Source organism: Stomoxys calcitrans, chromosome 2 (assembly GCF_963082655.1).
Source record: "Stomoxys calcitrans chromosome 2, idStoCalc2.1, whole genome shotgun sequence".
NCBI lineage: Eukaryota > Metazoa > Arthropoda > Insecta > Diptera > Muscidae > Stomoxys > Stomoxys calcitrans.
Window position 1 is genome coordinate 166,824,753 of NC_081553.1, and position 17,098 is coordinate 166,841,850.

At 38.5% G+C, this 17,098-nt stretch overlaps 1 protein-coding gene across 5 annotated transcripts in view; it reads right to left on the bottom strand.

Annotated features, from left to right (window-relative positions):
• The window catches only part of LOC106080961 (trithorax group protein osa), a 169,742-nt gene that overhangs the window by 135,197 nt on the left and 17,447 nt on the right, over window positions 1-17,098 (bottom strand). For all 5 annotated transcript variants that reach the window (XM_013242657.2, XM_013242665.2, XM_013242607.2 and 2 more), the window contains exon 2: window positions 14,665-15,741. In XM_013242657.2, coding sequence (XP_013098111.2) covers window positions 14,665-15,630 — 966 coding nt within the window. In that variant the 5' untranslated portion in view covers window positions 15,631-15,741. The remainder of the gene's footprint in view (window positions 1-14,664; window positions 15,742-17,098) is intronic.

Sequence of the window (17,098 nt, forward strand, 5' to 3'; positions counted from 1 at the left end):
TTTTTTTTTAATGATTGGTGACTCTCCAACTTACACCTAATGAAATTGAAAACAAAATTAATAAGGTGGTTGGTCTTTATATCTCTTTTTTATCTCGTAACTACTGTGCTGTAGGCTAAACCGAGGAAAGCATATGCTGCATGAAATTTTCGGATTTTGATTTCTTATGAAAAGTTGTAGATAATCGAACAAAATAAAATCTTTTTTTGAGCTGCATTATTGCAATTATGTACTTTTTTCACTAAAAGAACGGGTGTTGTTGTTGTAGCAGCGTGTTTTGATTTATCCTTTTAAATATTCAGACTTAGGTTCTCTGCGTTTAAGTTGGGGTGTGTACAGAGGAATCTGGTCCTAAATCGAGTAGGATTAGCTAGGCAGTTAAACTGGTGGTGTCGGAGGTTACAATCAGGACAAACATCAACACGCTGTAACTTCCGAAATGGTTTTCCGTGTGAAGATAACTTCTTTTTTTGGGAACCCATCCCATGAACGAAGCCCAGGCTTTTCGTCGACGACGATAGCATGGTCAACATTCTGGTCGGCGCCAGCTCGTCGGCTGCACCGAATCAAAACTTTTATTCGGCGGCTACATAAATGAGTATTGTTTGATGATTTGTCGTTCAATTTTGTTGGTCGAAAAATATTTTAAAAAAAAGAGACAGGTGAGAAAAATATGTTGATTTTAGTATTACGAGCCAAGAACGCTCTGCTGTGCGCACTTTTACAATACACATTACAAAAAATCTTATACTTGTAATCTAAACTAGGTGTCGTGGCTGCATCTTGGCTTCGGGTATAATTTTACAAAAAAAAAAAATTAATATAATAAAAAAGCAGCAGTCTGCCTAAAATTTGCAAAAAACCTAATTTTCTCCTGGTTTTAATTGTTAAAAAATTGTCTGCAGGCTAAAAATATTAAAAGTACTTTAAAAAGTTGTATATTATATCTTCAGAGTTCTCCCGGGTCTATATTATTTTACTTTTTATGGCTAATCGTGAACTAATCATCGAATTCGTACTTTACCCATATACCTTTTATTTTCGCTCGATATGGCTATTATGAGGCTACATATCTAATTGAAGTCTTTGGGAGACTCTCAGGGGCTCCCTTCAGAGGCTCAATTTCGGGTTAGTTCTCTGAACTTAACTACATTTCATCAGACTATATGTTCTCTTGAGATGCTTTTTTTTTGAGTCAAACTGACACTTGGTGTAAAATGTTTATTTCCTCACGCTATATTCCTGTCAGATTCGCTATACCTGCTATTTGAGACCACATATTGCCATGAACGTACATTTTGCTGCATTGCCCCTATTATCATAAAGTGGACATGTACCTTTTGGGGTTGTAAGGGGAAAGGCACCCTCCCAAAATCCCGTTTTTTCATCACAAAATAATTTTTCACTGCAAAAATTTCAAGAAAATCGGTTGTGACTTTGTTTGCATAATTATGTTATGAGCCTTAGGCAATTGACTTACTCCCTACATGCCAAGTAGGGCCTTGCACATTACACCCCCACAACACCCTCACATAAGTAGTGATACTCTTTCTCACACACACACACACACATCTACCAGTTGCTTGTCTTACCCACAATATGAAAGTGCATTCACACAACAACTTAAGTAAAAAAGCAACAACAATTTGCTGTATTTCTTCTTTTTCTGCTTTTTCGTCTTCTATTCAAAATTAATTTCATATTTTCAGAGGATTTTCATAATGAAAATTATTTTAAATAATATATTCTGCACATTTTGGAAAAAAATACCTTTCGATTGATGCCAATTTCATTAGAATTCATTTAGCCGTAATATGTACCATATTTTGGTTCAAATCTTCAGCTCAATTTTAGCCGCAATAGCAAAATAAATTGCCCACCACCATGGTGTGCATAATTTTACTCAACGTATTACATTTCTGCGAAACAAGGCAAAAATTGAAGTTCGGGGAACCGTAGAATGTTAATCCGGAGATCGGTTTATATGGGAGCATATCAGGTTATAGACCGATTTGGACCATACTTACAACAGATGTTGGAAGCCGTAACAAAACACTATATTCAATCCATAGCAGCCGGTTGTACGTACGTACCGGATTGACCCGATGAAGTTCTTTATCGGCAAGGGCTGCCGCCTCTATGTATAACACACTGCTACAACCACAACAAGTTTATTCAAAATTTCAGCCAAATCAGACAAAAATTGCGACTGCGAGGGCCTCAAGACGTTAAATCGGAAGATAGGTTTACACGAGTGATGCAAGTCGTAACAGCACACCACATCCAACATTTCAGCCCAATCGGATAATAAATGCAGCCTCTAGGGGCTCAAAAACTCAAGTCGAAGGACCACTTTAAATGGGAGCTGTATTCAAATATGAATCGATATGGCCCATTTGTAATCTCCAATGACCTACCACAATTAGAAGTATCTGTGCAAAATATCTAGCGGCTTGCTTTACGCATTCGACCGACATCGTGATTTTGACAGACGGAGGGACGAAAATGGATAGATCGACTCAGAATGTCGCAACGATCTAAAATATACATATATACATTACGGAATGACTAGATTAGTATAGCCCCCAACCTATGGTGATGGGTATAACAAGAGATGTGTTCAATATCTTCAAAGTTCACTTATTTTGCAATGTGAGCTTCCGTTTTATGAAGCTGAACGATGGGTTCACTATTGCTGAAAACATTTGTGAGGTACTATGCCATGTAAAAACTTCTCTCCAAAGAGGTGTCGCACTGCGACATCGCCAATAAAAAGGAGGCCCCTTATCATTGAGCTTAAACTTGACTCGGACTGCACTCATTGATATGAAAACAATGTTGGAAAAACGTATGGTTTCGCTTAAAATAAATATTCAAGTTGTAATATTACATACTTAGTTGGCACAGTTGTGTTTAGAAATGTGAATAGATTACAAGGATTCGTGTTAGTATGTACACCTGTATACATGTATGTATGTGCCAATAAGTAAGTACATAGCTGCCACAGTTTGAACTAGCTATTGCTAGTTCAACCAACCATGATTATTGTTGATATTGTGCTTGTCCTTATCGTCATCATCATCATCATAGTCGCCGTAGCCATCCGTAGTGGCAGGCATCCACCAGCTGAGAATCATCATCAAACTAAAGGAGGAACACTTGTTGTTACCATCGCCATCGTTCAACTAAATGCGTCGTCGGATGAACGGCATAACACAACAGTAGGTAAGTACTATTGTACATAGTGGAATCACGAGTGAGCAGAAAGTTGTTCGTAGACAGTTGCGTATATAGTACATGGGTGCACATGTATGTATATTGTATTTAGGAGCACAAGTTTCGAAATATTATGGCATACATATAAATATAGTATCCATATACATGCTGGCATGTGATCGTATGGCTGTTTGTGTGTTTCGAAAACTAGAGTAGGTCCGTCTATATTTTTGGTCGCTTTCCTAAGCACCACCCACACCACATGGCTTTTAAAATTTTCATTCAGAAAATTTCACTACTATTTCCATGTATATTTACAACTACAATATATCCGTGTTACATACATACATAGTTGTACCTCCAGCAATATTAACCACTTGCATACAGACTCAATATGTTATGTTTGTACCGTTTATGCCCATGGAGGAAACTACTTTCAAGAGAATTTCAAATCAAGGGATGTCTAATGCAACTATTTCAGCACACATGCATCTATCCCATTTAAATAGTAACAAGTTTTCTTTTTCCCAAAATTTGCAAATGATAACGTGCATATCGAAATATTTTAAAACATACAACATTACTAGAATGGTTTTTAGGGTGTCCTTGAGGGTAGTAAACAAATCTAGTCTACAAAAACAAAAATTGTGTCAATTTATTTTTCATTGCGTCTTGCTTTTGAAAAGGTAGGACAGCAATACATATAGACATCTAGGGGGTAAACAGACTCCCTTTAGTATTGCACTTTCTAGTGAAATCTGTACTACGTATACGTCTTTCTTGTCATATATGTAGTAATAAAACATGGATCAAAATTCGATTTTATCTTTAGATGAACAAACCACAAAAATAGCACGCATTGACATGAGAAAATTCTGCGTTTATAGTGTCCCAGAATAACTTCTCAGCAACTAGGACATTCGAGTGGGGAGTGTAAGTTCACTGAAGTGGCGAGTGTCAGCTCCTTTATACCGGCTGGTTGTTGTTGTTGTAGTTGTTTGGCACTCAGAGGTTATGAAGTCGGGTGGTCACTCGATGGTGAGTATAATGGGCAGGTGGTCTGATCCCAAAGAAGTGACTGCTTGTCAGGATACGTCACTCAAGAGATGTTGTTGTCATTGTCGTAACAGTGTGTTGTACACTGAGGCGGCAGCCCTTGCCGATGAAGGACTCTATTCGCTCAATCCGGTACGTACAGCCGGCTGCCATGCGAAATATCTGCCAAGGTGCTGCATAGTCCAAGTGGGTACATCTCTTTTCACCGTGGGGCCTTCAATCTGCTTTGCCAAATCTATGCCCCGCTGGTCGTTAACTAGAAGAGAATGCCATGAAACGTGATGCGCATTAGTCTCCTAGAACCAGGCGATTATGGCCTGTCAGTAGTCGTTCCTGTAAACTTTACTGGGTCACAACTACCAACCGACGATATGTGCACGTTGTATAGCTCTATCTCAGCAGTACCGGACTTGACTGCTATCCCCATACATTCCATACAGAGGTCACCAGCGCCAGGCGCAGGCGAGATTGATCTATACTGCACGGAATGATGTATCACGAAAGCCCATCTCCATATACACTCCTTATGCGATCCTTACGTAGCATATTGTATCTGTGACAACTGGGCAGGCTGGATGTGTTGGTCAGCTTTGTTTCCTGGATCACTGTCTCCAATATGTTCTTCCGACTCATAAATTCTACCAACTCGTCGATTTTGCCTCGGAGACCATTGCAATTCAATTGCAAGAAAGATGCACTTCTCGGCACTGCCCTGGCAACATTGTGGCTGGGGTGTAGCTGTTGCGTATATTGCCGCACAGGAGAGGTGCGACGGCGAGGACGCCGAAGGCGAAGACGACTACGATTCTGGCCCACTGCTGTCTATGTTCGCATAACATATTTTGTGTATGTTTGACTTTAGTGGCATGGGGCGAAATAATATCCCCACCCTCTTTTTAACCTAACCTAACGTTAGTTATTTTCCCCTAAAGGAATCTAGCCTAATGACCATAAGAATTATGTTAGGTATTCCAATGGCTGCTATGTAAATAATAGCAATTTGATTTTGTATACATATAAGTAATGTCCCCGGCACGGGATAGCTGTGAGCACCACACAGGCTGGAACATTGAGGTCCGATTTGTGTGGTGTTCATTGCTGTTGCGAAAAGCTTAGCTGCGAGCTACCGCCCGGTTGTTCACAGGTTGTGGATAGTGGAATGCTTCATACGGAGTAGCTGCAACGGCTGTCGCGGACACTCAGCGGTATCGTGCGGAGTCTCAGCGAGAGGCCGTGCGGCACCGGCTCTTGCACAAATACTGAGAGCCTATGGTGCCCGATATGATAAGGCGGGTTATTGGCGCCTTTAAATAACTAATGGCCACACTGTTCCCGCGGCGATCGATCCTTTGCACCGGAACGAGCTTACTCATCTACAGGAGCATGACGAGAGTCGCCACCTCCGCATGCAAATGTGGTTACAACAACAACAACTTTAGCATATTGTTAGTTAAAACAATTTTGACCATAAATACATGGAATTGTGTACAGTATAAGGCCAATATTAGTGGCCATGACGAAGCTTTTACACATTAACATATCAACTAATGCCGCAATAAAATGCATACTATGGACATTTTGCTTCATGCTATATTTGTTAAATAATATTTTCAACCATTTTGACTTGTTCCACTCATTTTCATATTTCTACTTGGCTGTAATCGAGTTTTTACAAAAGAAAAAATTATATATTTAAGATTTACAATGCGAATATACCGTTTTTGCAGAATACGTGCAATTGTGTGAACGAACGCATATACAGCGTATAGAAGACGTGGTATATTCGTGATGCACATTCATTCTTTTATTCACTGGCGCAGTGTTGTTTCCTTTTTGAAAAGTTTCGACCTTCAAATATGTGTGCTATTTACAACCTCTCTGTGAGTATCATTGTCCGACCGCCGAAATCAACGACAGCTTGCTCTCATGCATGTACATAGTGTCTTCACTTGAGTGCAATGCACTTTTTCTTTTCTGTTTTGGAGAGCTTTTATCATTCGTGACCTTCCCCCTACTTGCCATTCAATTGAAGCCGGCCTCCTTGAGTGACAAGAAAAAAATGTAAAATTTTTAAAAGATTCATATCGCAAAAAAAATCAACATAGTTATAAAAAGAGCAGCAAGTATTTTTCCACGTTGTGTTCTTATTTTTTTTCTTCGGATAGATTGTGTATTTTTTGTAAGTATATTCCCTACATTTCTATACCCTACCCCAATACTATGGTGTTGGGTATAATAACTTAGTGCAGTTTTTTTTAACAGAAGGAGCAGAAGGAGGAGAGACAGACCCATTGATAAGCATACGGGTCGACTCAGAATCACATTCTGATTTAAATAAGCTATGTCCTTTTGTGTATCTGTCCGTCTATCCGTGTTAACTTGCGTTCAAAGTACAGGGGCCGAATTACGGCATACGTGAACGAGTAAAATCGTTCGACATCTCTCCATTGTGAATTATGTATAATATCGTCCTTTGTGAACCGATTTTGCACAAGGAATTATTTTATGGGTTTCGACAGAAATCGGTTTGGATTAATATACAGCTACCATATATATGTTTTGCGCGATTTCCACTTCTTGAGCCTATGCAAGTCCGTTTATAACCAAAACTTCTCAAAGCTTTGCACTACGCTTTCATCGTCGGATACCATAAACCTTGAGGATTTTGGTCGAAATTGGTTCAGATTTAGATATAACCCCCATAGTATATATGTTCGTAGCATCACTGTCAAAATTTCATAGCAATCGGTTCAGATTTAGATAGCTACCATATATATACCTATCAAACGATTTTCACTTTTAGAGCTTTTGTCTGCGTATTTAACAGATTTTGTCTCAATTTTACACAATGTCCTTTTTATGATTTTTACTAAGAATGCCGATTTAATTGAGAGCCATTGTTAACGCATTTATCAACCGATCTCTGTGGTCGAAATGAAGTATTCAGCACTTCAATACGTCCACACAGTGGCTTCCAATTCGCCAAATTCCAATATGCTGAACAAAGCCATTGCACAAGAATTGGGCCAAAAGGCAGTATGCACCTCTGGCAAAATTTTCGTTGCCATAAGAAATGCATTGACTATCCTAAGCAAAATTTTCGGTTTCGATACTGTTAACGAAAATTTCGCTTCCTGGTACGCAGCTCAAATGAAATTTTCTTTGTGTAGCAGTGTGGTATAATAGGCATTGGAATTTCGCTTGCAACTACAAATGAAAATCTATAGTTTGATCGTGTCAACATGAAATAAATTTGCAAAAAAAAAGATGTTTATCGCCATCTTGTGGTCTACACAACTATTTTACAGTGGAGAAATAAATATCTTGGCTGCAACAAAAATTTCGTTTAATGTGCATACTCGACTTAAACAAAAAGTGGCGCGATATAAATCATCTTATAAAGTGGTGTTGAGCAAGTTCTCCGAGCGCTTTCTCTTTGGTTCTTTTGGGACTTTATATGACATGAATGTTGGAAGTCAGAACAGAAGTCAACATGCAAGAGTTCCAACTAAATCGGAAAAGAATTGTGGCCTCCAAAGCTCTCAAGTAGTTTGAATGTGACTTAATAAAAGCTATACAAGCTAATAGACATATTCGGACCATACTTGATTGACATAAAGTGTGGAAAACACAAAAGAACCTTACATGCAAAAATTTTAACCCAATTAAATAAGAAATTTGCTAACAAGGAACTTAAGAATAAATTCGTAGATGTATTCGGTTTTCATGAGAGCTTTTTATGAATGTGGGATTCAAGAATTAAATCGTACATAAGGTTTTTGTGAAAGCTTTATATGAAAATCTCGAAGAGGTGTCATCTCAAAAATGTCGCAAGCATTAGTAAGGGTTTAACCACCGATGGATAGTGTTTCTGATGTTTACGACATAAATCGAACTCTTTTATTCAGTGCCATAGGATGGCACTGAATAATATGAAGTAGCTGCAACGGCCGTACCGAACAATCAGCGGTATCGATCGGAGAGTCTCAGTTAGAGGTCGGGCGGCACTGGCTCATGCCCAAATACTGATTGCCTATGATGCTCGATATAACAAGGCGAGTTATTGGCGCTATTAAATAACCAATGGCCACACTTTTCCACGGCGGATCGACCACCACAAGCAAATTTATTTATTTCATTTCATGCATTGCGAAGGCAGGCCTATAAACAATCACACTATGCATATGACCTACTTTTCTAACATAAGTTAAAAAACCACACGGCGCGGCGTTTAACCTGATACCTTCAATCTTGAATCGATTAATCTGGCAACAATGCGGCGGTTCCTATCCTTGTTCACATTATCTGAGTGAAATAACATCGATTTTTGATAAACCCTGTCAGACAACACTTGTTGTGATGTTTCAATAAACTTTATGGCAAAATAATACTTGAGTTCACACGCACGCAATTGTAAACAAAATCCGGCATGTGAATAGCGACTAGTTCATTGAACTGTCATGATATATACAAACATATAATTTATATGTTCAATTATAGCGAAGCAATATTTTTGAATGAAAACGTCATTCATTGGAAGGAAATAAAAATCAAAAACGTTTTAATATTAAATTGCAACTAATTCAGTCAGCAATTCAAAGTGACTCAGGCAATTTATACCTACATATGATATATGTGCATGGGAGGGGGTCATTCATCTGAGAATACAAAAAAAAAAAAAAACAAATACCTATATACATATAAACAAATTTATAGCTGGGGTGTTCTAGATAATAAAAAATCAACACTTTTTCGCTGATATTTTAGGAAGTTGACAGCTGCAGCAGCGACACTATTGTTGGTTTTTCGTTGACAGTAAGTGATGACGCCGGCAAGCAAATTCAACAATTCAATCTAAATCCACACCGTTCTTCCACTCCTCCCCCCCTTTCCATTACCATTGGCATTCGAAGTAGTAGTTAAATCCCATGTGTTTTTTGTTTTGCATTTTCTTTTTACCACAACTCCTCCAAGTTCAACGACCACTTTGGAATAGAATATTTCAGTTGTGTGTGCTAAATAGAACGTTTGTAAATACGATACGACAATATCTAGTACTAATAATAACACAAAACGTGTTACATAAATGTGGCAATTCATATACCAAATAGTTTGCACTGCATGTGAGTGTGTATGTGTGTGTAAGGTAACTACCATTTCGAATGTCTAAGTTGAATGTTGAAAAATGGATCCTCCTAAAAGCACGTGGGCATAGCCATGTTACAAACATTCACACATCAACGGGTGTATTCTACATCAGATAGGAATACAACAAGTGTATCCCTGGCTAAAGAAATGACAACCACTATGGTTGTACGAAATGCACATATTATACGAGTATGTGAATACATGTGCACTTGTGTGTTTTGTTTGTGTTCCTATATGAAAATGTAATTGAAGCACTACTACCGACTGACTAACTGGCTGACTGCGTTGCAATATTGCCTGTTATGTTTTGTTGTTGGTTCTAAACGTATTCACTTTCATTTTATTTTGCTGTCGTCGTGGTTGCCTGGCCGGCTGCCTGCCTGCATGCCTTCTGTCTTCTGACTGCTGCTTGCCTTTGCTTTGATGCGATGGAGGGGTATTTCCTTAAATTTCTGGTGTTTTTTTTTTTTGTTCGTTTCCTATAGATTTTATTTATTTTACCGTCATCATGTTGTCGTAGCTGCTTTATTCATTTCATGTATTCAACCTTGACACACTGACGAGAAACCAAAACAAGGCACATGATGATGATGTCGACCGTCTACGTAATGATAACACTGATGGGAGGTAAAGTGAGGAGGACAACAATTTCGATAAAAAAGTGATGTTGGCGCTTGTTTTTCTTCTTCTTTTATTCTAAATGGCATTTCAGAGAAAATGGCTTTCGACTTTGGTATTAACATTGTTTTTGATTCTTTTTTATTTTGATTGCATTGATCTTTCGCATGCGAGAACGCCTTAATCCACTACAATGATTACAACCTCCTTAAAAGAGAAACTCAAGACAAAAGGTTTGCGACAACGTAATGCCTATGTTTACCCAACTGTCTGTCATTTTGCGATTTAATATTTGGTGACAGTCGTTTCATTTTCATCAACACATGACAACGCAAATTGTCGGTAGAAATTGTTAGGGAAATTATTTACTATTTTCTGTCATGTACATGTACATCTACTCTACTTTTTTCTTGTTATTTAATAAGCTAAAGTAAAAAAATGTAAGTATTTCAAGAGAAATAAAAATATCCTTCCAAAATAGAGCTGCTTTTATAGCATCTATCATTGTATGGGACGTACTAACTAAACTCGTCGTTCTGTTTGTAATTTAACTCGAATTTTGGCTGATAATTTCTGTTACGTCTTCCAAAGTTCATGTCGTATGTAGCACGAATCTATGTTTGCCTTTTAAGGGCACAAATCTTATGGAAATTTCGCATAACAACTTCTGTTATGACTTCCAATGTCCACACCAAGTATAGACCGAATCAGTTTATAACTTTCCTTAGCTTCCGTATGACCAATCTCTCCGAGTTTCTGACACCTTTAAATAAGCAATGCCCATCATGTTTCCGCGGTGATTGGTCCAGGAACGAGCTTGCTCACCTATAGGAACTCGTAGATGATCGCTACCACCACATCCAAACGTGGCAATAACAACAACAACCGATTTCTTCATCTGACTTCTTAATCACCTACAGGACACAATACTTATTCAAATATATCCAGTGCAAGTCTGTTTATTTGACATCAGATGATAATGCCGTTTGCCAACCTTTCGAAACAGTACGCGATAAGAGGTAAAGATATTTATATAATTGTATTAAGATCTGTGCATCTTTTTTTATAATAAGTTTATTTGTACTTTATGCCATTCACAATAGAGATGTTTTTCTTCAGTTGGCTACACCTAAATGTGAAAAACATACCCTGGCAATAGAGGTAGATGAACCAAATAAGTCATATCTAGACTTTGTTTTATCGTATAAATATCGTGTTTAAACATTCTTATGCTCTGCAAACAGTAACATTCCAATAAAATCTTATGATCTTTAACCTGTTACCTAACCGATATTGATTTTCTGTCGCCAGAGAATGACACATTCACATGTCTTATTGATTTAGGTAAGGGCTGATAATGGTACTCGCTTCATAGAAATTAATTAAATGTCGATTTGCAGACTTCATGCCCGTCTACATAAGGCGGTACCACTTGAAAAAAATTGATACCACCCCCAAAGTTATGACCGTTCTCCCAACGATCCGGTCTATGCACTGGAACGGCCTTGTCCTCTGATGGGAGCTTGCCAAGAATCGCTATCATCACATAAAAGTGCGCGGCTGCAACAACAACAATATGGATTTACTGCACGAAGGAATAAAGATTGCACTTGTTGGCAATATATTTCTATTGGAGGGTAACTTCTGACCTGCCTTCCAATTCTAATGCGGTAACTGTATTAACGGTAAGGTTTAAATTCACAATTCTTATATTGTGAATGTTTACCCTCTAATTAAGCTCATATTTCAAAAAAAAAAACTGAAACCCAAGTCATGAATGAATCAAAAGACTAAAGACCGGCAAGCGATTGATTCGAAATATATTGCGACTGTATTGTAGATGTTGTTATAGTTTCCCCATTTGTTATATTAAAGAGAAGAAACATTCAAAATAAATTCACCCATGCACACGTAAATACAAAGAAAACTTTATCACAAACGAATATAAAAAAGTAGCAAAACGAAACAATAAATAATAATAATAAAAAAAGTGTGAGTGCCACGCGACAGCCGGTTGTCTAGAGAATTAAAAACAAGAATACAGTCAACAGCAAAGCTGTAGAAGGCTAGAAGGGAAGGCAAACACTCATCCAGTCGTCATTCATACAAATTGTGATACAGATACTATGGTGGTACTTTAAAACATACTAAACTATAAAACAAAAGTGTATACTACATACACAAAACATACGTACGTACATACATACATGACTACATTAAGAATGAATAAATGGATGGATGGATGAATGGATTTGTTGGTGAATGTCGCACGGAATGCGGCGGAATGCCTGCTGACAGACAGCGGCGTGACATATATAAGACCCAAAATGGTAGTAGATATGTACCAACAGCTACAACAAGCAACTTAATGCAGCAGCAGCAACAAGCAAAACAACTAACAAACTGTGTGTGGTACTGTTCTTGTTTTCACATTTGATGGTGTTTGTCTGGCATTACTGTCAAACCAAGCGATAAAACACACTTAAATGCCCCTACCTCCTCTATCTCCCCTCCTCCCTTCTACGCCATTCCAAATTGCATAAATGGAGCCTTGCCGCAAAGGGGAATCTCCGGCTTTTTAAGTTTTCTGCTAAGACCACCTCAATACATTGCCCAGTAAGAAAGGATAGGAATCCTTGTACATATGTATATGTATGTTTCAATGTAGACATGTACATATGTATGTAGGTTGATTGCGCCGCATTTAAGGCAAACCCAAAGCTATAAATACCTAACTAACCAAAGGCGCAAAGTGCAAAATGAAAACACCAAAACAAAGAAAGACATTCTCGTCATCGCCAGACCAGACCAGACCCGGCCAAGCCTGCCAGACTTTACATACATACTACCTATATACATATGTATGTATTTAAGAATGTATTGAATCAACCGGCACAAATCTGCTTTTGAATGTTCCATAAAGAGAGGATTTATTATTTGGTTGGAATAATACGACGACAACAACAGAGGGCACAAAAAAAAACACAAAAGCAAAAAAATAATAATAACACCGGCAGAGTATCACAAACTTACTACATACCTAAATATACATATATTATTTATACTACATACCTACAAACATAAGCTCATCCATGGAAAGTTTATTCATGCTTCTGACTAATCATCGGGGCCATCTATTGTTTGGTTTGAGATTTGGGGGTGGTGGGGGCGAATTGCCACACGACTTGTTTGATACCCTTTTTCCATCTGCTCAACAATAAAAAAACACCTTGTTTACATCAGCTGTTTTCTTTATTGTTTATGGTGTTGCTTTTACCGTTTGTAAGAGAGGGAACAAAAATGTGGTGTATTCGATTAACCAATTTACAATTTCGTATTTAAATTGTATTGGGGTACACTACGTTACGTATGAATTTCATTGTCGTTTATTGTTGTTGTTGTCATTGTCGGCCGTGCACATCAGCAACAGCGACACTGGCATCAATGGCAAAAATATAAAGACACACACAAAGTGCCGCACAACGATATACCATATTTTCATATGATGGAGAGGCATGTTTGGGTCTTTGTTTATATGGTGCGGTGCTGTTTTTTTTTTTTTCTTTCTTGTTTTGAAATCTTTCAATTCAATGCTGTGTTGTTGGTGTTTTTTCTAGTGCTCTTTAGGTTTATTAACCTTTCTTATTGGCTGGCTTAACGGCATAAATCGTGACGTCATAATAAACGAATATTGCGATAGGGAATGTATGTATGTATGTATGTACGTACACCTCAAATGACTCAACACGAACAAAAACATGTACATATTTATATGTATATATGTCAATATGTACGTTTGGATGTAGGTATTTTAGATTCTCGCGCCAATTCATTTGTTTATCGTCCACAAAAAAAGTGTAATTCAAATTGCTTAAGACATTCAAAATAATCACTATCGGTAGAAATTTGTTTTAGATCATTGCGAAGACTTTAATGATGATAATTTGTTTTATTTGTCAATCAATCATCGATCGGTCCGTAACTCTTATTAAGGCTACGTTTTGGTAGCAATATGCGGATGCCACTCAAATGGTGAAATATGAACAGGGGGATCTGAACAGCCGATGGCGATTTCTTGTCTACTTTTGCTTAAAGACGACTTTGCTAGTCCAGGACAATCCGTAGTCTGAAACGTACGCTCTATTGTTCTTCCATTCGGCTATATCAGATGTATAGGACAATTATTGTCTTTTTTGTTCCAAAACGTTGGATACAAATCACAGTTTCATGTCCAGCAAAAAACAACGGTTATTTTGCTATTTCAACAAATGGAAACTTGAAACATGTCAATTCGCACATGTTGTATAAAAGCACCTTTAAACGAATGAACTTCTAGACCATTTTCGACTGCCCTTCTAGACCATTTGAGCTCCTTGAAAGAAATATGTATCCATAAGCTCCGAGAAACTTTCCCTTACTCGCAATAGGCATGTGGATTACTGCCTAATCTTAAAAACTGAACAACTAATTCACAATTTTAAGTTTTAAAACATACGCATCTTTGAATAGTTTCTGTTAATTTATACCTTGTACTTGCCAACGATTATTCAGAATTTCGAAGGTTTTAGTTTAGTTACTTTGACATGCACTATCTATAAAATGTAATTGAATGAAATGTTTACTTACCGGTGGTGGGGTTCTATACTGCTGTGAAGGTCCCAATTGTGGACTATATGGTCGTGGCGGTGGCGCCCAACCTGTTTGTTGAGCACCATATGGTGACTGATGAGGCTGATGTGACGGAGGAGGTGGTCCCCCATGCTGTGGAGGTGGTGGACCACCACCACCACCCTGTCCGGCTGGTCCCCCAGGTGGCTGGGGTCCACCTGCTCCACCTTGTGGCGGAGGCTGTGATTGAGGAGGTGGTGGTTGCTGTTGTGGCGGCTGTTGTGGATCGTAACTGTTCGTATACCTGTGCTGTGGTGGTGGTGGCGGATGGGACGATTGCAACAGTGAATTCAGAGTGGGTGTGGGTCCTTGCGGTTGTCCTGGTATATATCGTTGCGAAGGTGGTCGGTTTGGAGAACCTATCCCGGGACCGCCACCCGGTGCAGATTGCTGCGGTTTACCTCCGGGTGGTGGTTGTTGCATTGGAGAATGGCTATAACGATACGGATCCATACCCGGATCACCATGATGATATCGACCATACATGGGGTGATGACCACCTGGTATGGGCGGTGGAGGTCCACCTAAGGGACTTTGTCCATATTCTGCACCAACATCTTTTTGTGGGTGTTCTCCGGGATTTTGTGATGAAGATGGCGGTGGACCAACCTGTTGATGTGGTGGCATATGCTGCGGGTGTGGTGGTTGCTGATGCATATGGTAATGCGACATAACGGGATCCCCTCCGCCTGGCGGTCCATATGGATGTGGTGGCATTTGTGCCGGTGTATCGTTCCCATTGTTAGGCGTCGGTGGTCCACTCCCTGAAGTAGCCGCCGCAGGTGCTGCTGGTCCCCCACTAGTTGCACTGCCATTTCCTCCACCCCCATTGCCAGCTGTTGTAGTTTGTGGGCCACTTCCAACAGGACCAGGACCTGATCCAGCACCACCCTGCCCAGAGGGTGATTTTATTTTCTCATTCATTACTTGTTGAACTCACTTCTTGTTGATTTTGGTTTCTTTTAGTTGCAGCTTAAATCAAAACAATTGTTTGAGAAACACTCCTCCTCCGCTGCAACGTTACGCGAGGGTAATCTAAAAAGGCAAAAAAAAAAAACAATGAATTAGTCTTTAACATTTAAAAAGTGTAAACAAAACAAGTTAAAAGTTTCATTTTAGATAGAAATCAGAATCAAGACATGACTTGTATGTATATGACTTTCCTTGGTATGCTCTAGCAACGAATTACGACTAATGCAAGATCCACTGACCCACTGTCCCAAGACCCAACGATATCTTGTATATTGAAGCAACTCATAAAAAACACAAGATTTAGAGAAAAATCTTTTCGAAACGAGACATGTGGGAAAAAATAGGGACTGCGGCTATATAGACAAATGAAACATTCTAAGCGCGTAAAAAGAGGTCTAGAACGATGGTTTGAACAAATTTTTATAGCTTGTAGACTAGACCGTCCCAACTCATAAGGGAGAAAGTTTTTTTACAAATAGAGAAATGCATTTCCCCATTTTTTTCCCTTTTGATCCCAATAAGCGAAATACGAATTATTATGATGATCGGTTAACGATAATCCGTGCCGACGGGACGTTCAAAGTTGGATGTAGTACTTTCTCAATCAATCCCATGGCAGCCGGTTGAACGTACCGGATTGACCCGATGGTGCTCTCCATCGGCAAGGGCTGCCGCCTCAGTGTACAACACACTGCTACAACACACACACACTTTCTCAAGAATCCAGTTGAGTATTTTAGATCCTAGCATGAAATTGGTTAACTAAGTACAAATTTATTTAAAAGGCTAGTTTTGAGCCACGAATGTAGCTTATTAGTAGATATCGGATACATATGCATGCGAATGCATATATTTTTAAGGGCATCGGAAAAAATTTAAAACGCAAAAATTCGTTTCAACGGATTGTAGGTTCAGAAATGCTAAGAAATTTTTTGCATATTTTTTCCATATTTTGCAGATTTTTTTTGATATATTTAACAATTTTGGATATTTTTTTAAACATTAAAATGTTAAATGGAATGATTTAAGCGAAATTTTGTTTGCACCATTCAAGTAATTGAAATTTAAAACAGTGAATTTTATTACATCTCTCTATATGTTGCCGAATATGGTATAGATTGGATCATTTTAAAATATAGCTGCTATATAGACCGATCTCCCGATTTACAGTTTTGGTCCACAATATGTTCATTTATTAATCGATTTGTGTGAAATTTTTTGAACGCTGGTTGTTGAGAGGACTAATACAACTCGCTGTTCCAAACTTCATCGAAACAGGAATAATGCATCTTCTATTGTCTCAAGGCCCTAAAATATCGAAGTATAGTTCGATATTGTCCATATTCATTTTGTGGTCGAGTGAACTAGCATAACTCCTTCCTTCAAATTTTAGCGAAATCAAGCAATAAATGCGATTTTT